This window comes from Dermacentor variabilis, chromosome 8 (genome assembly GCF_050947875.1).
Source record: "Dermacentor variabilis isolate Ectoservices chromosome 8, ASM5094787v1, whole genome shotgun sequence".
Classification (NCBI taxonomy): Eukaryota; Metazoa; Arthropoda; class Arachnida; order Ixodida; family Ixodidae; genus Dermacentor; species Dermacentor variabilis.
This window is the reverse complement of record NC_134575.1, coordinates 7,591,763-7,614,752: the sequence shown is the minus strand read 5'-3', so window position 1 is coordinate 7,614,752 and position 22,990 is coordinate 7,591,763. Positions and strand designations below refer to the sequence as shown.

The 22,990-nt window shown below is 45.0% G+C and overlaps 2 protein-coding genes across 7 annotated transcripts in view; both read right to left on the bottom strand.

Moving 5' to 3' along the window:
• The window catches only part of LOC142589565 (uncharacterized), a 197,505-nt gene extending 193,658 nt beyond the window's left edge, over nucleotides 1–3,847 (bottom strand). For both annotated transcript variants that reach the window (XM_075701029.1, XM_075701031.1), the window contains exon 1: nucleotides 3,622–3,847. The gene's annotated coding sequence lies outside the window, so the exon portion shown is untranslated. The remainder of the gene's footprint in view (nucleotides 1–3,621) is intronic.
• A 2,461-nt stretch (nucleotides 3,848–6,308) lies between these two features.
• The window catches only part of sn (fascin domain-containing protein singed), a 59,792-nt gene continuing 43,110 nt past the window's right edge, over nucleotides 6,309–22,990 (bottom strand). For all 5 annotated transcript variants that reach the window (XM_075701035.1, XM_075701036.1, XM_075701032.1 and 2 more), the window contains exons 3-8: nucleotides 21,082–21,411; nucleotides 18,424–18,653; nucleotides 16,793–16,965; nucleotides 10,305–10,461; nucleotides 9,511–9,809; nucleotides 6,309–7,616 (exon numbers count right to left, since the gene is read on the bottom strand). In XM_075701035.1, coding sequence (XP_075557150.1) covers nucleotides 7,411–7,616; nucleotides 9,511–9,809; nucleotides 10,305–10,461; nucleotides 16,793–16,965; nucleotides 18,424–18,653; nucleotides 21,082–21,411 — 1,395 coding nt within the window. In that variant the 3' untranslated portion in view covers nucleotides 6,309–7,410. The remainder of the gene's footprint in view (nucleotides 7,617–9,510; nucleotides 9,810–10,304; nucleotides 10,462–16,792; nucleotides 16,966–18,423; nucleotides 18,654–21,081; nucleotides 21,412–22,990) is intronic.

The window sequence follows — 22,990 nt, the reverse complement described above, 5'->3', positions numbered from 1 at the left end:
CGAGCCTCTTGCCTAAGAAACTGAGACCTATATTGAGCCGCCCCTGAACATGACAGTGTATAGACTGACGAGCAAATGCGGAAATATCCAGTTTGAGGCTAGGGGTGAACTGCAACAAAATTCCACTTTGGCTAAATTGATCACACATTTTGGCAGTATATACCAGGCCAAATATTTATATACATATTTATACATATTATATTTATATTTTGGCAGTATATACCAGGCCAAAAAATAACCGTGAAGCTACCATTCGGAGAAATCCGTGTACGTGCTCGTTTCGCTGCGGATAGGCGCACTAAAGACACGCGTACGCAAGTCAGTCGGTTTTGCGGACTCGTTTCAGTGAGCACAGACTCGACAGCGGCACTGACATCGTTCGGCTTCACTGCAGACGGGGGGGAATGCGGCGGCCGGTTTTTCGTCAGCTCACGACGAATGGCGGCGACCGAAAGGAGTTATACACTCAGTTCGGAAGCTGCCGACAAGCAGGGCAAAAGCAAACTTCACGAGGTCTGTCGAGGAGGCGTTCGAGTAGGGCTTTCTCAGTATATTCGGGACGGTTGGCACGACAACGCCACCTCATGTCCTGCGAACGGGAGAGCCAAATTCATCATCGAGGTTCTGACGATAAGTCACGCAGGCAACCTCGGCGGCGGCGGCGCGGTGTTGCAGGCCGCCGGAAGTCCTTCAACAACGCCATGGCGGCATTTGTCATCGCCTGCCCGCACGACGTCGCGGCTTTAAATACGGGCGCAGATGATCAGGGTCCTCATGGCGAAAGCACGGGGCGACCATATGTGCACAGTGGTGCGACCAGAAGGACGATACCTCGCGGGCATGCATGGGCAAGGTGCCAGACACATTTTCTTCCAAGGATGCACTTGCTCTTCATTTGCGATCGTAATTTATTTGCCAGTTCTTTTGTTGCATACGTTAAGCGTAGCCCGTTTCAAATGGCTTACGGTCGCATTGCCACATGCCTGACGATGGCGCCGTAACTTGCAGCAACGGTAGGTCGTGGTTGCCACTGTTTTCAGGTGCCACTGTTTTCGAGAGAGAACTACAAGTCACCACTGTCCGCCCATAACAAATGCTGGGAGCGTTATACACAGTACCAAATTTACTAGTCTGGCCTAGGTTTGTTAAGGCTTAAGCCGCACAGTTCCGCGGGCGACACATGTATTTGTGCGTGGCGCCACCAACGTCAAACTTCCATGCACAGATATCATCATCAGCCTATTTTATGTCCACTGCAGGACGAAGGCCTCTCCCCGCGATCTCCAATTGCTCCTGTCCTGCGCCAACCGATTCTAACTAGCGCCTGCGAATTTCCTCATTTACCCCCCCCCCCCCCACACACACACACAGTCTTCTGCCGCCCTCAACTGCGCTTCCATTCTCTTGGCACCCATTCTGTAACTCTAATGGTCCACCGGTTATCTAACCTACGCATTACATGACCTGTCCAGCTCCATTTCTTTCTCTTAATGTCAACTAGAATATCGGCATACCCGTTTGCTCTCTGATCCCACACCTCTCTCTTCTTGTCTCTTTATGTTACGCCTAAGATTCTTCGTTCCATCGCTCTTTTTGCGGTCCTTAACTTGTTTTCGAAGTTCTTTGCCAGTCTCCAAGTTTCTGCCCCGTACGTTAGCACCGGTAGAACGCACTGATTGTACACCTTTCTTTTCAACGATAATGGCAAGCTTCCAGTCAGGATCCGACAATGTCTGCGCAGGTAACCCTTTCGTGACCGGTCTAGTCAGTGCACACTGAATGACGATACCACGAAACAAGGAACGCAGTCTGCGAAAGTAACGGGACGAGCGGTTGTGTACGCATGGAAAAGTTCCACAGTGTGTTTAGGGCCCACGAATATGGCGGCTGCAGTGGCTTCAGTGTAGAATCTGGACCATGCGCCACTATGAACGGGGACACTCCGTTTAATCCTGTAACGTTTCTTGTTCCTGTGACCTCTCCGAAGTAAGAAATTTTCTATCAGAGGGTTTAACAAGAGAACTAGCTGTGGTCGAGGTTCGGACTCGAACATCTATAGCGGCCGTTGTTTCAAAATGTGCCTTTTCGGGTCAGCGCACTGGGTACGGCCCATTGTTACGCTGTCACAGTGGCGTGAAACGAGCAGGCCTGACTACTGCTATGTTGCTTCGGTTGTCTTTCCCACGCACACCCAGTAACTTTTTTCCAGCGTGCACAGCACGTGCGCAAGTATATCACTCGCTGCACGCACCGCACGTCTTTTTGAGTCTGCCGGCCGCAGCTAACGGCTCACGCGGGAGAGCACGGGTTCAGCAGACTGGCGCAAGCGCGTGAAAAAAGCACGCGCCACCGTTTGTCGTACTGCTACACAAGTATACAACGTTAGCGTCATTTATGCGCAAGCAACCTCACGACTGTGAAGGGAACGCGCCTCGTACTTCTTTTGGCCTGGGTGTTCTGCTCGGCAAGAGGTCGCAGGGATTAGAAGTCTAAAGGCAAAACCTCCCCACTCCCCAAGTTCCTCTCCTACCAGACATATTACGACAGCACCACAGCCGACAGGAACGCGCCGAGACGCGATAGAGCGTCCGTGGCGCCAAAATGGGCAGCTGACAAGTGTCCAATTGAGGCTTCTTCTTTCGAGGATGATGCACGACAGGGCTAGAGATCCCGTCCCGAGAGAGGGATCTCAGGGGGGTTTGGGCGGACGCAAGGAAGTCAAAAGCACCGCCGCCGTTCAATCGCGAGGCAAGGCAACGAATATATGCGTAACGACGGCACACACATAAAAAAGATCCCCAGGAACGCTGCCGAGAGCGATAGAACGAGTCTGCCAGGCCGAGCCAAAGTTGGCGGCGCAGAAACTGGTTATGCCGCGGTTCGCCCAATGCAAAGGCCGGTTGGTTCGTTGGTGCGAGGGAACCAGACTGCAGCGGCGGCAGCGCTAGCCATGGACAACGCCAGACGGCGACGAAAGTCGACGCAGAAGACGGGAGAGGACGCAAGGACTCTTGCAAAGAGAGAAACGCAGGGAACGACGCCGCCGGCGACCCCCGCCTCGAGAATAATCTTGGCTGTAAAGTGGCATGCACAGCGCGCGGCTCAGTTAAAATAAATGCTCGGAGAGAGCGCAGCGGTGCCCGTCGAGCGATACAAGTTGCAGACATTTAAAAAGAGCACACGCGGTTCAGTCGCGAAAGGACATCTTTCAGCCGGCGCTCGCTGCCGTGGCAAGGCAGACGACCAACGCATATTGCGCTGTCACGGCGTTCTCTTACGGAGTATGGAGCACGTAGAGCTCCAAGTCGTGGTGTCAGCCGAGCGGACGATCGTCGCCAAGTATGCAATCGCCACCTCATCGGGCCTTTTAACTACGGCGCGTATAATGTTCGCTGTGAGGACGGGTGAACGATATACAACGCGTGACAACGCCGGTGTCGTGAAAGTGACCCGCCCGATTACCGAGCGACATTTCGTAAGTGACCAAGTAGGGCGGCAAACAGATGCCTGTTTTGCCCGCTCGAACAGAAAGCTGTGCCTGTCGGCCGAGGCAGGCAGGCAGGCGGGCGAGGTGCCGGGGCGGAGACACAGAAAACAGCTCGCGATCAGACGACCACTCACCTCCCAACTGCACCTTGGACCGGGCTCGGCGAGGCTACGGGCCGATGATGCGTGTATCCGATGCACGAGTATCCGAATCGTATCCGCAACACCCACGTAAACGCGAACCGCACAACACATACGTTGAGAACCACAACATAAATATTGGAGCACTTTTTTTCAGTGGCAAAAATGGATGGACTCGCGCATTGCAGGCAGCGAGACGACGGCGTAGTAACTGACGTCAGTGGTGGGGGCGCCCTGGCTGCTCTCTCATTGGTCATGGAGGTGTGGCGGATGCGGCGTACGGCCAATCGCAGCGTCGTTGAGAAACAAGAGAGATGAAAAGCAAATGATGGGCTTGCGCTAGCGGCGGCAGCTGGCGGCGAATAAAAGCAGCTGCGTTCTTGTATTGCGGCGTACTGGCCCTTGAGATGTGCACCCGTCACGTGCAATCGTAATCTCGGAGGCAACAATTAGACAACCTGAAAAACACGCATTTGAGGGCGCTTCCTGCAATCAGTCGGTTTTTTGTTTGTTTGTTTCACTCCCCCTCAGCCTTTACCCATGCTTTAACTGTTGTGCCACGGTTGCGCGTGTAGCAATGGCTAGTCGTCTACAGAAGCTTTCTGGGTGTCATTTGTTTACCACGTTAGCACAAACTACGCGTCACAGCGCGCGCAATGATTCACAGCCGATGTCGCTTGCCACCTGTACGGTCGCACATTGATCGACTATCACTTTGCACGCCGCAGACACTTGATCGCAAAATATCAGGCTATTTTCCAATTTCTATTGAGCTAGGTCTCAAACACATCTAAAGGGATCGTATTATGCCGTGATCTGTCTCGATGCGTCTAATACCAGCTAGCCTTTTGGCTTAGCGCACTGTCCTATGGGCGAACGGGCGAACCGAGGAGGCTTTGCAATATTTTAAAATCACCTCGGGCCGTAGTTGTATTAATCGTAGCTGAACTATTCACCTCAACATTATGCCCTCAACCGACCTCTTTTTGAGGCAGTAAAGTGTTTCCGCTCAGGTTGTTGGTATTCAACGACAGGACTAACAGCTATACTTTTCTTGTACTGCGAAACACGTACCCGAATAATGCCACTAAAGGAATCTAGCACGGTGCTGATCCAAATGATAAATAACATTTGGAACATCTGCAAGTTGTTGACTTTTTGAATGTGCTCCCTCTCCATTATATGTATTCCCAGCTGTTGTAATATGACGCCTCCAAGCCGTTTTGCAAGACTGTACCCATACTATTATGTACATCTGCTCAACCTGTGCATGTTCAGCCTTCGTAAAAAGCTTTGAAGCAACTTAGCAGAGTCACAGATCTGTTGCCAGTATAAAATACCTGGTTCCCCAATGCTCGACTGAGTGAGGAAGGCTGTCGTACATTCCAAGACCTTGGAAGAGAACACCCAAGCACATAGCCCCCAAAATTCCAATAACTATACATTCAATTATGAAATTGAGCAACCAACTCATGCGAGGGTTATCAAAAAGTCATTTACCAAAGCAAAGAATCTGCAAATTTTACAGTAGCCAACACATGTTACTGTTCCCCAAGTGATCAATTATCAGCATCAAATATGTGGAAAGCTTATATACTATTTACAAGGATCTAGTGTCAGAAAACACTGCGGCATTTAGGGTTTGACATAAATACAGTGATCGGTACATACCTTTGCCTGCATGGTTCTAGCAGGATGAACTTCACTGCTGCAGATTCAAATCCTTTGCATTAATTCAAACATCACACTATTCCTTGTTTCAACTAACCTTTAGCACTAGAGAAGAGTTTACCGAAATGCTTTTTGAGGTAACCCACACAGTGCTGAAAAATGCCTTTGCCAAGCTCCAACCTCATTAGATATTTATGCAGAAAGACAGTTGCCTGCTCATGCAGTTCTGGCACAAATTCAGGTGCATTTTTGTGCTTCCGAGTCTATTTGATTCGCAGATTACAGAAGATTCTGGACACGAGTTCATGTCTAAAAGGTTCAATAACAAGTGTAATATGAATTTGCTACGCAGGATGTCAGGAGGAGCAGTTGTACAGACAGCATAGGAACGACTGTAGGTACAGAATGTGGCCCAATTTTCGTTAATGCGTTTTTCCGCGCAGACTTTATGCTCTAGTCCAGTGGGCATCATTGGCCAGTGCAGCTCTTGCCAAGCTGCAGCTTTGCAAGGCTGTGGTATTGCTGCAAAGTAGTAAACTTTTTCTACTTTTGTGACTTTTTCCTGCGGTGTTCTGGCACTGCCATTGGTAGTGATCACTGCATGAGCAGATGCATAGATTAAGAGCTTGCAATTCCATGGCACTTCATGACACAATGTCTCTGGCAGCAAATTCTTTACTGGAGCATAATGAAGTACAACTTACAAAGATTTGCTGCCAGAAAGCGCACATAAACAGCTGCAATCTCGTAGCATGTTAAGCCATCAGCCAAGCTATGTGCATACTGCTCGTTCCCATTATTCCTATGCTGGAAGAATTACCACTATGAAAACCCACGGAAACATTAGTGCCACACTTCCCTCTATGCAAAGTTTCGGAAACTGCACTTGCACCCCCCTTTATGAGCACATAAAAACACTTGGGATCATTTTTAGCACTGTTGCAATAGCTACAGTGAGAGCGACATTGACCATAGTGACATTGCATATCATGCACAAGAAGGGCACACTGTTGACTCAAAAATTGTTTTTAATAAAGTCGGTGTATAAACATACAAAAATTGGTCACACTCAAACTGCAAAAAGAAAGTGTACATCCTACACTGCCGGCAAAAAGAGCCATCCGTGTTGGTAATACTTTCGAATATCTCGTTCAAAATATATCAATCACTAAATAAAAACACTGCACCTGTCACGACTTTCCTATTCAATAGGCAGTAAAATAGTAATACACCCTCGATTGTGAAAGACATCGAAAGGTGAACCCAACTACATTGCGGTCTTGCACAGTTATGGAAGGAATGTCAGTTTGGCTTATCAGTATCAAACAGGGAAGAACCATGTCCATAACCAAAGAGATAAGATGGTGTGGATTACATTGTCACAAGCGCTGGTGTTCACAATCACCAGTGTGGGGAATGAGGACCAGATCTATTGTGCGTAATGACCAACGACAGACAAGACTCTACCGACATCTGATGGATGCCTCCCTTGAGCATTTTAATTTTTAGGCTATCCCGTGTGACCTAGCTTGGATTATGACAGGTGTACACAAGACCAGAGTACTTGCACACAACGGATACATGCACACACATGCAGATCTAACATGGCAAAGCCAAGTATGATTGCCAACACTACAATTTTCCGGAAACCAGTGTGTTAAACACACCACTAGAATTTGCTGGCAAAATGAGTGCACCACTTCATTACCAGTAGAACTCGGCTGAACACCAGGAAAGATGTAGACATAGAGAACCTCCAAAAGTTTTTTATGAGTGTTCAGCTGTAGGAGAAGCCCAGACCATTACTAAAACCTTGAAAATCTGAAACTAGGTCACAGCAACAGCAGATGAGAACCATAAAAATATGCAGATCTTTTACTATTAATGCCATCAAAGCTTATACAAAGCAAGCACTGTCTGAGAAGGGTTCACTTGCACATAAGAAATTACCTTATATTAAAATGGTGCACAAAAAATCTTAAGCAATGGTTTCAGCCGAGAGAGTGACATCCTAAGGAACACTGAAGCAAATTATGGGGCACGCCATGTTGATGCGTTGATCCAAGTCGAGCCTAGCCTGATTAAATTCCGTAGCCAGACGGTTTAGGCAGCTCAATACTCCCAAAGTGTAGCTTGGCTTGGGTCAGCGGCACCGGCCTTGAAAGCACCGTTCTTGTCAGCATTGAGGTAAGAGCCGTCAGCTGTCTTCAGGCAAAGGCGTGATGGTTCACGCAGCTCAACATAGAAGCCGCAGCTGTCATCCGAATCGACTGAAACAGAGCCATCCTCGGCTATGCCCCAGTACTTTCCATTATTACCTGCAACGAAAGGAAATTGACATTAGCAATCTCCTACTACTAAAGTATGCAAGCAATAAAACATCATGGATAAAAAGCTCATTTCAGGGTGAACAATTGGCTAACTTGTGCTACAGTACTGCAGGTGAAGTCTTGGAGTGCAAAGACCTCTTGTTACAGCCAATTTGCTCAACTCCGAAGTACTGCAAGTCCGAGAAACACAGCCAGAGAAATGTACTTTGTAGAGAGTGCAACATGGAAGTTGTAGCAATGCATTGGCCATTCAAAGCTGAACGCAATAATGGGAAACACCCTTCAAAATCAGTCCAATGCGTAAAAAACATGCTTTCGGATTAACTAATGGCTACACATGAAACTGCATGCAGTTAGAAGAGTGCTTTTTAAGTAACATTATAGAAGCCAATAACCATCAGAGTATTAAATCACTATTCATCTTCCATTCAGATCAGCAGCCTGAACCAGTGCTTCTGCATGGTATTCAGTAACATGGCTTGGCATGGCAAAAGTACTCAAGTTCATTCCTTCCTGTTCTCAGTCTCTGCTCTCTGCTACATCTACATCAGAGTTCACTCGCCTGACAAGTGCCACAGGGGTTACACCAGAGTGCACACTGGCATTTACTATTGCATTTTTCCTGACTCGTGACAGTACAATCACCGGAAGGTCCACAAAGATCAAGCACTGACAAGACAACAGTTGAGCTATTCAGCCCTAGCAATGGTTACAACAGGATCCCAAGCTACACATTTCTGGAGGTTACCCCATAACTTCTGTAGGCTACCACAGCTTCCTAACATAGCCACAGTTCAAAGGGACAGACCGGTGAGTTTCTTGTTACTGCATGACTTGAGGTAAAGTGCAAGAGGGCACATAGGACAACAGAAGAGGGCAAAGATGCAGCACTGTTGTGTCTTCGTCCTCTTCTGTTGTCCTATGTGCCCTCTTGCGCTTTACCTAAACTCATACCCACCATGACAGGCTATCTGCCAGTCATTGAAAGTAACGATCAAACCACCTACAATATGGCACTGGAACATACGATTTACAGACCCCTTGACCATCTGATAGTAACAAATACATGCCCAGTTTATCAATATCAAGAAGAATAAAGGATGACCCAAAAACGTCAGCGACATGTGGCAATGCCAATCATGAGTTCCCACATTGTCCCATTATGATTTCATATATTATGGCACCACTGGGGTTAGTACACAAATCAGGTCCACTGTGATGTTCACAGGCAATGCGCAGTTGTCTTGTGAATGCCACTCTTTTGCTAGAGGTCTTAATTCTTAGTGCCTTCAAGCACTATACAAGTTGTGGTGTCATGGTATCACTACCATGGTGATATGTGCCAGAAAACTTCAGTTTGAACTACATATTAGTTGTGGTTTACTTCGCTAATATATATGTCCCAATGAAACACTACGAAAGTGAGAAGAAATTCATCAGTCCCCAAAAATTTGTGATTAGCATGCTCAAGCAAAGTTCACAAAGCAAAGAAAAGCTAGTCTGACGATGGACTACTACTTGACTTTCACGAGCTTTGCTGGGGCCAAGCATTAAACTTGCTATGCGGCCTTGTAACGCATCAGCAAGCCTTCTTGCCATCTTCGCTCACCTTTGTTTCTGCTTGCTTATCACATGACTTATTACTCTTTCAATTGTTCAATGTGCTGCCTTTAGTTTCCTTACAAGCTTTCCTTAACCTATGGGTACCAAGCCAATGAAGCAACAGGTGGCACATTGCAGACACTCCACAGTCCATCAAACTTCCTGGAGTAAAATGACTGCTCACTTCGTGGGACTAGCTTCGCTGAATGAGGTTGGGTCAAAACAGATGTTTACGAATAAGCAAGCACAAATCTGAGGTGCCAGAAGCAGAGTGGGGTACCTTTGAGGTGACAAACCCCACGGTCAGCACGTTCCACATGAACGACCTCATAGCTGGCTCTGTTGCACTCCAGTCTTGGTGAAGACGGCCCCTTGCGACCGACAAAGCCCTGGTCACACCTTAGGACCAGCACGGGACGGTTGACCAGTGCAAAGTGAAACTTAGCAGCAGGGTCACCAGGCTCAGAGTTGGCAAACAGGTGGCCGCTCTTCTTGGCACCGACCAACTTGCCATTGCTAGCAACCAAGGTGACACTGCCATCAGGTTGCCAGTTAAGCTCGAAAAGGCAGTTGGCGGAGCTGCACATGAAAGGAGGAAAAGTGTTATGGACAGGAATAAAAAAAAAGAGCGTGCGTGCAAACACACGTATGCACACACACACACACACACTCACACATTCACACAGGAATGAAAGAAAGAGGCAGAAAGAAAATTTGAAAAGGGCCTACTGTTCTAAAAGGATTATTGGCTTATTAATTTCCATTCTTTTACTTAGCTAGTCACCCAGGAGCCTAGCAAAAACCAACTTGCCCCATTGGAATAGCCAAACAAACCAACACAGCGGTCAAATAATTGTATGAGGGAAGATAGAAGGGTGACATTCGTGGCTTTAAATTTGCTACAGTTATCTACATTTTGCCATGGCCATTCAAGTGTCACTGCTATGCTGCCAAGTTATGGCACTGTCTCCAGAGAATTCAGTGAAGTGGTATATGTAGTGCATACACACACATCTTTCTCTACAAAACAGATGTTTAAACTGCAGTACTAGTTGTGATGAACAGCGCACATACCCTTTGTCTGCATTGGCTTGAATGCCAGATGAGCTCTCGAGTGTCCAATACTTGTCCTGCATCGTGCGGACAAACCAGCGGCCAGTGTCCTTGTCCCACTCTAGCTGGAATGTCTCGTGGTCAGACACTTCATCCTGGTTGGCAGTGACATCAACACCTGCACAAGAACATGCTCAGTTTGAGTGAAGTAATTAAAAGTGCAGGCCATGTAATGTAGAGGGCAGATATGCAGTGATTCATTAGAGTTACAGAATGGCTGCCAAGAGAAGAGTATTGAGGTTGGCAGAAAATTGAATGGTGCGACGGAAATAGAAAATTTAAGGCATAAAATGGGGTCAGCTGGTGCAAGACAAAGGTAATTGTACATCACTGAGAGGCCTTCACACTTCAGTGGACACAAATAGGCCTTTAATAACAATGAATTAATAGGGCAGAATGCTGGCAGCACATGATCCACAATTGCAGATTAAACAGCATGGCAGAAGAGGCTGAAGTATGCGTCTGCTGTGGATCTCGAACAATAGATCACAAAGAAGTGCAAGGGCTAAAATAGATCCTTTTGTGCAAAATTCTTGTGCAATAATTCTTAACAACACCAAAGCTATGAGTGTGGGGAATGTGATTTGTGCTGTTAAGTTGGCACACAGACACTGACACAAGAACACCAAAACACCAAAACACGAAAAAAACATTGACGTTGCAGTTATGAGGTTATGGTGAGCTCAGCTGATCATATGTTGTGAAGAGGACATTAAAATTGCCACTGAGCACAGAAACACAATGATAGAGTACTGCAATTTTTGTGCCAAATGCCACCTGTGCTTAGTACAAACCCCATTAATGCTATAGTGCCTGCATCTAAGACAACTTGAGCGCGCAGAACACCATTAAAGATGACCTCCCTCACACAAATGTTTCAAGGTTGGTTGGCCATATACCTGGTGTGCTGGCCACAAAGAGCAAAAACAAAGGCCATACTGACGTAACACAAACGTAATGCAAGTGGGAGCTTTTTATTTGTCCTTCGCTGGCAATAACTTAAGTGCACCTTTTTTCATGAATTGCATGACTTCACTTATTTTTTCGCAAATGCCAGTCGTGCTAGGAAAGTAGGAACATGGTGAATTCATGTCGCACCACTCATGCATTTGCCTTCTGCTTGACGCATTTCAGCACGGCCATCTCTATGTTGGTGCACGATTTGACGACTAGTTTCAGGTCATTTTACTCTCGAGCCAGCGGCAACAACATTCATTCATTCACTCACTCATTCATTCACTGGTTCATTACAATACAAGATTATTGCAAAAGGAGACCAAGCAGCAAAGCTGTCATTCTACTGCTTGAGGGTGCTTGCTGACACTAGATGTAGTGAACAGTTATTAAACCAACTTGTATGAGATGCCATTCCCATTGAATACATACTGCAGTGTCAACACACCTTTGATGATTCACCTTACTTAAATGTGCTTGAGCTTCAAATTATTTGTGTTTTTCGTTTTCCCAGTAAATCCAATGAATTCATCATTGCTTTCTGAATCCTTTTCTTATACAGGTAGGCATGAATACAACAGTTAGCCATATTCAAAGTCCACAGTCTGAACCTCAAAGGCCCAGATAGGTTGCAAACTTAGTCAAACGGGCAGTATAACTCCTCCAAAAACCTCTGGTTGTGAAGACAGGTGAAATAAACTACTATGTTGACTTGCTCATGTGACTAATGCAGGCAAATGTAAAGCTGAAGGCTCAGAATTTTTGGGAACATAACACACCTCAAGAGCCCTTAATGCTCAATAAGAGTCACTTCGTAGAGCAGTCTTTTAAATAGCAGATATATACTGGAAGCTGATGCTTGGTAACACAGCCAACAATGTACAAGAAATAAACAGATTGTCACCGCATTCAAATTTCGAAAACACATTTCCGTGATATCAGGTTGGGACAACAGATGGACGGTGACTAAGGATGTTTAGCAATTGTTTGCTGGCTTTAGAGGCAAATTACTTGCTTGATATAAAGCAAGCTCAACAACGTTTGTATGCTTTTCCTGCAGAGACAGTAATTATGCAACCCTGAAAGAAATACAGAGAAATTTGTAATGCCACGTGCTGGTGATGTCATTGCTGTTGCAGCATGGCAAGTCAGTCTAAAGATTTCCTTTGCTAATAGCCTTTTTTTTTTACTGAACACATGAAGTGTGATCATTATCATGATCATGATCATCACCATCACCACCATCATATTTATGTCCACTGCAGGCCAAAGAGCTCTCCAGGCTATCTCCAATTACCTCTGTCTCGCACCTGCCGACTGCATCTTATGCTTGCAAATTTCGTAATTGCACCACACCCCCTAATTCTCTGCCATCCTCAACAACATTCCCTTTTGCTTGGCACCCATTAATTCTTTACCTCTAATAGACAACCGGTTCTCTGTCCTACAAACTACATGGCCTGCTCAACTCAATTCTTTCCTCTTAATGTCAACTGGAATACCGGCTACCCCCGTTTGATTTCTAATGCACGCCGTTGTCTCCCCGTCTTCTTTTTTTCTTGAGCTCCTTTGTTAACCTCCAATTTTCTGGCCCATATTTCAGTTCCAGTAAAATGCTAATGGTTGTACCTTTTTCCTTTCAAGGATGGCAGTAAGCTACTTGTCACGATTTGGTAATTCCTGCCATATGAGTACCAACCAATTCTTATTCTAGAAATTTCCCTCTCATGACCAGGATCCTATGCGTGTAATCAATCCCCTGTGATAAACATACCCTTGCAGATTCTAGATGCTGACTGTCAGTCACAAATTCTTGCTCGCTTTCTTGCCTAGTATAGTATATAACCTTCAACCCTACTCTTACACTTTGTCGACTAAGGTCTTCAATCATTAGTTGCAAGTCATCTCTGGCATTGCTGAACAGGACGATGTCATTTGCTAACCTATCAATACTTGTTGCTGGGCTAGTTGGTTCATCTTATTCCCCGAAGTTAAGATGCAACCAAGGACGGACAAAAGCTTTAGGAATGAAAGAGCGTCACTTGCTACTACTTTATTGAAAGCAGATGGGATTATATTTATAGGTGGAGTTGGCCATGTACAAAAGTACAAAAATCGTACAAAAATCGCAGTCTATAATGCCTGCATAAAGTCGAAGCTTGAATATGCTGCAGTCGTATCGGATCCACATATTAGTAGACACTAAACAATTAGAGCACGTTCAGAGGAAAGCTGTGCAATTTATGGGAAATATAAAAGGGAAGACTCACAAACTACTTTAGTGCTACGAAACAACTTTCAAACATTGGAAACATGCAGAAAGATTAGCCTATTAACACTACTTCATAAATACATTTCTGGGCAACTCAACGTAACTTTACCAGTTTGAGACGGACTTCCACCAGAAGAACAAGACATACTAAGCGACATTTGCTAACTCCAATTTTTGCCAGGACTAACACGTACAAGTACAGCTTCTTTCCGAGAACCGTAGAAGAGTTGAATTCTCGGCCAGACAGCATCATTGATTCCAACAACTTTGCGAACGAGCTGGGACATACCTTCATGCGATTATTCTATTTCCCAAGTTTTTCTCGCTCTGGTTCTGTATTGTCTGACCCTTCATATGTCATGCATTGTCTGTTACTTATCAATTAGTTTACAACCCCTCCTGCTTGGGCGCAAGCATTGGCCTGCAGTATGTGTACATAAAATAAAAATGTGCGCACAGATGCTTGCACGCAATACTCAAACAAAGTTTGCATCATTATACAATCATACAGTGCAGAAACTGTCATTGAGTGCTACAAAAAGCCACAGATGTATCGCTGACACAGACATCATGTTTCATGCTCATGACATAAGCCTCCATTAATTTCCCCCCCATGGCAGGAAATCTTTGCTTTTACAAAGAATGCGGACATGGAAAAGATCTGGCTCACACATGCAGGAATCGCAGGGCATAGGCAAATGTGCATTAATGTTATTCTTGACAGACAGCTTGTGTTCCCTTGCCCTATCGTTGATGCAATGGCCTGTCTGTCTGATATACATCCTGCCGCAATTAAGCAGAATTTCGTACACCACACCGGCCGTGCAAGTCACATACGGCCTTGTATGATATTTTACCACAAAGGGTCAGCTTTTGCGGGTCTGAGATGCGTGGGCACAGGCCAGCAAGCTTCCGTGGAGCTGAAAAAACAACCGGCACTTTACACATGCTGGCCACTTCCTTTGAATTGCAGGTCACTTTATGCATGTACGGAACAACCTGTGGCCTTTTTTTCCACTAGTGGCATTGCTTTCCGCTTACCTTTCAATTTTTTGAAGACGAGTGTCTGCTACTGCAACTTTGAAAAAACAAGGGTATCCGGCTGCTTGTAACCATGCAACCTGACAGTTAAAGCTTTCCTACATTTTGTGAGAACAACACTTCACCAATGCCGTCTCAAGACACATGGAGGCTAAAACCCTTTTAACAAGTTTGGTTATGGGGAACTTAGGGAAACATCTGCTAACCAAAGGCTGTCTAGACATTTGCCGGTCATACTCACTCCTAGTTCTTCCCAGTCTAATAGCTTGAATATTTCTTAGGATGCATGCAGACAATAGCATTGGAGTGGTTGCGCCTCCTTGCCTGACCCCTTTCTTGATCAGTATTTTCCACTTTTCTTGCAATGAATTAACGTAGCTGTGGAGTCTGAACAAGAAGTATGCCAAGATGGTAATTCATCAATTTAGCCTAATCTATAATTTGTCTTTTACAATTTCACAGCCTTTTAGTAAGTTATGAGCTTGTCTTGTACAAGGTTGGCATTGAATAAGACATTGAAGAAGGCTTGTCTAAAATGAATTTTATTAGAAATTTCATTTGCAATGAAAAAAGAAAGAATGTATTGACTATAATTCTAAAACACACTTTTTCCTTTAAAAATTAGCTAAAACGTGAGACGCACGTTGAAATTGAGTATGAAGCTAAAACTGCAATAGATGGTGCCCAAATTGCACCGTCATATCTTGAACCCCAGCTTCCAATCTCGAAGGCTGTTGCTGTAACTGTGGGTGCAACTGTGAGTGTCAGAAGCTGTTGAGAGCACTGGAAGTTTATCATCGTAGGGCACCACGTATAGTTGGTGTCCAAATTGCCCCTCCAGGGTCCTCAAAGTAATGGAAGCTGATCTCGAACACTGCCTTTTTGAACTGTCGGTGGTGGAACTTTGTGATGGCCACCAAAAATTGCTGTGATCCAATCCAATTCATTCCAGACATTCCTGCAGCTGTGGGAGCCATGAGCTACAGAATTGTTTGCACTCATTCCCGTAAGTTCATTAGGCATCGTGCATTTTGCCTTTTTTGAAGTAGGAAAATCGGGGTGTGCGTTACAGTCAAGAGCACTGCATTATTCATTGCCGGCTGCGAAAAATCAGTTGCACCTTACAGTTGAGGGCTCACTAGGATTGACTAAGTGCAGTATGTCTATTGGAACATCGGCAAGGTACAAAGGCGTAGAATGTTCAGGAAAAAAAGAGGGAACTGGTCTGGCTTTACATTAAACACCTTTTATACAAATTAATGAAAAGTTTATACCACATTTAGTTGGTATGTTAATTAGTCTATAAGAAACACATGTGGGCACAGCACATAGGCAGTGGCTTATCACCTTGTTAAGCAGCCGTGTGAACATGAGCCGTGATGGTGACATTTCAGACTAGTCTAAAACAAACAAAACAATCTCCTGCTGCCATATGGTTAAAATGCAGCTTCATGCTATGATGGGAAACAATGGAAGGGCTGTAAAGTGGCACAATGACAAACGACTAGCATGACCAATAACCAGAACTTGTGTTTTTGTGCTAAATTCCATGCCTAATAATGACGAATTAGAGATTGGTGAAAAACTGCAGACTTGGACAAAGAGTGGAACATATGTATCAGCCAACTGTTAGTGGTATTGCGTAACACTGAATTAACCTTCTTTGAACAAGGTAGGGAACTTCATTTTTGAAGAGGTTATTAACGGGAAGCGGTAGAAAGACTAGTTACTAAAAACTATATTTAACAGAGATTTCACGAATTATTGGATATAACAAAGCAAATCTATCATGTTTTTTGCTGATGTCAATGTGTAACGAGTATATGTGCTTAATGAATAATGGGTATAATGAAGATACTTTCAGCATGGATGAAACTTCATTATGACAAGGCTAGCTTACTACTATGCGCTCTTTCATGTATGAGCATTGCATGCATTTGGCAAAATAACGCTATGTAGTACGCTATCTTTTCCAAGTGAAATCTAGCTTAATAATTCATCCCTTACAATGTGTTATCTTTTGTCCGCATAGCACTATACCCTCAGCATGGAAATTTACCAAGTCCAACCTGCCACAGCTTCACAAATCGGTGGCAAACTCGAATTCAGTTATGTATGTCTCAAAATTCTACCCAGCACTTTTCCAGGATTGCCAGGTCAAAGAAAGGCAAGGTGTGCTTACCCTGCTTGACAGAGACGTACTTCCCGTTGAACCCCACAAAGGCCGCCTGCGGCACAGAGTCTTCGAGAGAGAACAGCTCGTCCCGTGTCACGGAGTTGGAGCGCGTGCGCATCACTGCTTTGGAGCCAATGGGTGACAAGTAACGAAGATTGATGTCACGTAGTGCTAAGTACCTGCACAAAGATTGAGAGTTTTATTTGCTACAGTGGAGCATGCTTAATACTTGCTCATTCATTTCAAGTACTCAGCCCTTGTGAACAAAACTGATAGAACCATGTCAATTTTCACAGTAGGATTGTACTTTGCTGTGGGAATGATCATGGGCAGATATGTTACTTAAACATACATGCCTCACTCACTTGTGGGAGCAATGGTACGTTGTTCCGACTGCATGCATTGCTTCTTGAATTGCCCGGAAATTCCCCTCGTTCACCGTTCGGTACATAACAGCATTTTTTTGCTAAGGCAGACAAAATGTACAGCCACATTGCAAGCAGCTATAGTTCCAGCACTAGTCATCTTCAACTGTGTTATGCTGTGCTAAATTTTCCAGCGAGAGGCTTCAATGTCTTATGCTTTCAGTTATATAGCATGGTGCGTGCTACATGGCCCATTACAGACCACCAGAAGATAACAAATGAGGATTTCAACTGGTGCAAGGAAGGCAAAATGTGTTGACACATCCAAAATTGTTGCAGGAGGTACAAAAGAAAAAGGCAAGGATAAAATAACTAAGCTCACACTGCAAGCCCTCATATTGTTTACATCTGTACTCACTCCTACATTACTTTTACTCACATTCCTGAAGAGCATGAAGTTTGAGTTGGCAGTTCTGTTAACCATATCAGAGGGAACAAATAACCTCTTCAAGCACAATTAATTCTGTCCAGCGAAAATTTACTTCACCTTACTTCATGCATTTTAAGAATCATGGAAGGCATACAGGTACAGAATAGACTCCAAATGTTCCGTTCTTCAGCAGGTTTTGTGAAGCTTACAGAATGGACTCCATGTGTAAACTCTTTACAGGAACATCAGATTCAAGAAAATTAACCATTTGGTGTCTAGCATACTTGTAACACACCTATCCAGCCACTTAAAAAACATGCCCAAGGTAAAACATCTTCAGAAACACTGAAAGCGAGCCCACTACATGATGACATACTGACACTGATAGCAAACACTAAACCGTCTACCTTTCAACATGCGTAATATAACACTTTACGCATATTATTCAAAGTTGCAGCACAGGTTCAATCAGATGTCTCAAGATGTATGCAGTACCATGATTTTCATCAGTGCTTTTGCTTCTGATGCACCATCTTCATTTGCAGAATCGTGTACACCGCACCTGAAGGGGACAACTAGTCAAATATGTCGTTACTTTAAATGAACATGCCATTTTCTCCAAAGTGAGCAAGCCACAGTACCAACAGAACACTACCATTAAATGTAAGGCACAAATTTTGTTTCCAGTACAAATTTGATGTACATGTTGTGCTAGTATAAGCACTTGCAGTATCCCCATAGCACCTACGTTGATGTGCTCCATTTTCCTTCAAAAGCATGTTCATCCCTCCTTTGGATGAATAGAGCTGGCACTCTTTGGAAAAGTAATCAGGTGCACTAACCCAGAGTGGAATTCCAGGCTGAAGAGGCATTCTGGTGCACAGTTCTCAATTAGCTTTCCATCAGGACAGAGATAACGGTCATTGGCCGTGTGCAGTGCGTAGCGGCCATCCCTGAACTCTAGTGTGAACAAGGTGTCCTCTCCCCAAGGAGTCGCTGCATCTACTTGAATCTCGTCTCCGGTTGCCGAGAGGTGGGCGTAACGACGGCGTCCGATGGACCGGATGGTCACCTTTTTTAAAGGAAAGAGCAGGAAGGTAACAAGGTCCCATCTGGTGATCACTCAAAACAAAGTGTACGTCTTATGTCATTCACATGAGATGTATAGGAATTTCATGCACATCCTCAACATTGACAGTTGCACAAGGCAAATGTGTTTTTCAAATTATATTGTATACTTAACATTGTAATAGCAGCTCAGCAGTATGGCTCAAGCAACATGCCAGATAGCATAATTCCTATCTGTTGCAACATGAATGCAACATGTACAGCCCTCATCAATATGAAAGGAAACAGTTCATTTTTTTTTTAATGACGATAGGTCATGATGCATGGGTTCAAATCTAGGAACTTGATTGAGCTTTTAGTCTCACTGAACACTTTTATGGAGAAAATGTGTGCTTAGCATCTACAAGCGTTTGAAGGAAAGTGTTCCCTTTCTATTTATGATGACTGTACATATGGCCCTACACAGACTTATTACACGAGATCTCCGAAAGAAATTTTGTCATGCTTCTGTGTTTGAAAGTTTTATAAACATCAGGTCAAGCTACAGGTCATCAGGACATTAAGCTACAGGTCACGTATCAGAAAAGGCCTAACAAGTCCTGTATGTGTTAGCTTATCAAAAGCATGGAAAGATTTGTTGCTAACTCTCTGTGCTGTCATAGATGGATGATCACAGCACAATGCGAGTGTGTTATGTTGAGTGACTCGAATTTGATATACCGGAATATTGGTTAACTCAATTTTTTTTTTTTATAGCCGTGGTTTTAACAGTTACATGCTTTTCACCTTTTATCTGGAAAAATTTTTGTGCCAGACTCCAGATATCTCGAAATTTTGACTTCAAAAATACAATGAAAAAGGCAGCGTCGCTCGCACTCTGTTTTTACCCGGCGGCAGCTCAACAGCCGAGCCAGACGCCACACAGAGCCACACTCCACGCTTATCTTGCCCCCTTCTATCACAACTCGTGCATTATTTTTTTCCCTCCTACCTAGGACGCTATCAGTGACGCATCAATGTAGTTCCAGTGCATTATTCGTGACCTGGAGCAGGACGATCAGAACTTTTGAGCAGGCACGATTAGCTCATGCAATGCGCTCAAGATAAGCCAGCATGCATGCTCGCGGCATTTCAGCGAGATTGCAGCTTGACAAGGACGATCACTTCATGCTGCCGCAAAGGTGAGGCATTAAAAAGCAGCGTCACTTGTGGGCGTCTGCTAAGGGCCTAGCAGTTGCGCTCCTCCGTAGTTTCAACTTTCGAAGTTATACTGTCCGGAATTCATTACGGTGCAGAAAGTAGCAGCATCAACTTTTATTGCAATAGCAATTATATGGCTCCTCCAGGAGCATTAATACCATCAGTGTCGCCGTCAGAGGACTTATTTTTCGTGAATCGCTTATCTCAAAACTCCGCTTATATCGAAATTTTAGCAGGCTTTTACAGCTTGAATTTAACAGGGGTTTACTGCATAAAGGCCAGTAACAACTACTACAAATGACTCGCTTATTTCATGGCTACTCTGTCACTGCCTCTGACTTAATGTATTAAGTGCTTCATTACAACAAGACATGATGCCTCAATTAATGAACAATTAAGCAGGTATGAGGGAGCCCCACACTTGACAAGTGTCCACAAATGTCCGTTGAAAGTGCTGTAGTACACCATGCCACAAGTGGCCCTGAAGGCAGCAATATTAGCAATACTTGTTGGGGTGTATGTCAGAAAACGCATTCTCATCTATAGATATAGTAGCACAGTGCAAATCGAGGAAAGGAGTGAGTGTTCCATCACTTGCTTCTTCTTGTCCTTGTGATAATCTGTGGTGTCTTTCTTGGGATAAATGTGCACCTAGTTGCCCAACTCTCAGTTTTGTGAAAGGTTTCTTTAGAGGTGTGCCAGTATTGATGCTGCCAGTAGGACGTAGAGGTAGTAGCCATGAGTTGTCCCTAATAAAGCTCTCAATGAAATTAGATGGCAAGGCTGCATCATGCAGAGACATACTGCCGAGATGTGCCTTTCCAATTAAGCACCTTTGATGACCAGAGAAAGCAGACCACATTGAATGTGGCACTTCTACAGCTCCCAGCTGTGTAGAACAGACAGCTCAAGGCATGCCTGCACACACACACCAGCCAGGCTGCTTTTCACGGGATAGTGCATACGCATGCATTTCCATACAGAGCCCCCCCCCCCCCCCCCCCCCCCCCCCCAAGGCAGGTAGAGATCTCCGGAAAAAATTTGAGCATGCATGGTTCACCAGCAAGCATGCAAAATTAAGTGCATGGGCACTTTATTCCACCCCCATTAGAGTTAGGCTGCCACTGGCAAAATTTGATGCCTTGGCCTCTGCATCAGAACACCAGAATTGTTGAACCAATGCAGCAAAGTCACATGCTGAAGAAACTCAAGGAGTAAAACACAGCACTCACCTGTGGTCTGGCCGCGAGGTGGACCGTCCACAGTTCAGATGGTCCAGGTGCCTTGGCGACACAGACCAGCTGGTCCGACGAGGCTCCCAGGAAGTAACCACGATTGGTGTTTCGCAACGCCCATTGGCCCTTGGCATCTGCAGAGACAGTGATCTGGAAGATAGCGCCTGGCCCATGCTCCTCCGCATCACAGGTGACGTTGCCGAACTGGTCAACTGCCAGGTAGCGGCCCAAGTGTGAGCGGAGGCGCACTGCTTCCTCGCCGGCATCAACGCACGGCTCCAGCGACCACAGCTGCTTCTTCTTTAGGGCGGCTCCGTTGGCGTTCACCTACGATGGGATGTCAAGGCTCGAACTCATTCAAGTCATAGATATGTACAAACAATGCATCTGCACAACTTCTACACTGTTTTCCTTTTCTTTTTAAAATAAGTTTTGTCCTGGTACCACAGGAAACCAGTCTTTTCTAATGGGTAGAGATGTACCATAACCTGGCACTCAGTTGTTTATATCAGTTCTCATTTCAGGATATAGATATTTGCGGAGCCCTCTGGGCACCCCTTCTTCCACGACAGCTCTGATGAAATAGTCGAACATCCGCCGCTGGTGTGGGAGGCAGACAAGGCAGAATCAGTGCAAAAACAACGGAAGACCCAGAGGTCCGTTCATCCTGTGTCCTTCCACCTCTGCATCTTCAGTTATTTTCCCGCGGATTAATAAGGAGGGAAACCAACCACAAAGTTGGATTGTGGAGTCTTTTGTAGGCGCCTCAATTTCTGGCACACAAAGCACAAATGCAGCCCATAAGGCATTGTTTAAAAGGTACCAAAAGCTGTCTGAGCCCAGTGAAATAAGTTGCTTCAAATTCTCTGTATATCTTTTCTCTCGGGAAGGGAGGGATATCTTCCCAAAACTGTGGAGTAGGTTACAGGACATGCCGTACATTGGTGGGCTCCGTATTTATGTTCAAAGCCTATCTGGGGTTCGTCAAGGCCCACCTAAATATAAGCACACGAACATTTTTAAGTTTCACCCGCATTCAACTGTGGCCACCGTGACAGGGCATCTAACCTGCGACCCCGTGTGTTCGGCAGCCGAATGCCACTGCGTGGCAGGTCCGGCGCTCCTTTGCACTCGACAGGCTTTGTTTGGGGTTTTCTTGAAGAACCTCAAAGTTCGATAGTTTGCATGAAGTTTAACAGCAAGTAATGCGCAAAGAAAAGTTATACAACATGGAAGCGGCCCGTTTCGGGCTAGGAAACTAGCGTGACCTAATGGACCTCGAAGTTTTTCCATTCATGCATCCATCTTAAGTGGGCGAAGGAAGAATGCGTAAATATTACAATTAGATTGTAAAGTAGAAGACAGTAGCGAAAGTCTTAGCTCTGCATGGAAAGAAAAGCGAAAAGAAAAACATTTTACCTTTATCTAGCAAATGCCAGTACGAACAATGGCATTCGTGTTCCGTGTTTTTGACACTGCCATTAAAGATTGCTATTTATAGAGCCTCATGAGCTCAATATGGGCCACAAGTGAAATAATAATGTACAGCAGTACTACAACTACAAAACGTGTATAATACAGCCACACTTTCTAGGATATCAGTACCCAATGAATGTGTTCCGCCGCCAGGAATTACGGAACTTTTGTGATTCCCTAAATATGGAACGATTGCTCCGGCACTGTCAGTGCGAGTCGTTATTTACAAAACAACCTTTGTGGCATACAGAGAGTGAAAAGTTGGGGCTAAGTTGATTGTGGTTAACTAAACATTGTCCTACCATAAAAAAGACACGAGTGAATGACAGGACTACTGTAATAAGCCAGCAGTTCGTGGTCCTACCTTTGGTCATATGTGCCAGAGTATTTTGGTTAGCCCCAGCATGTGGTGCCTTCGAAACAACGTTTG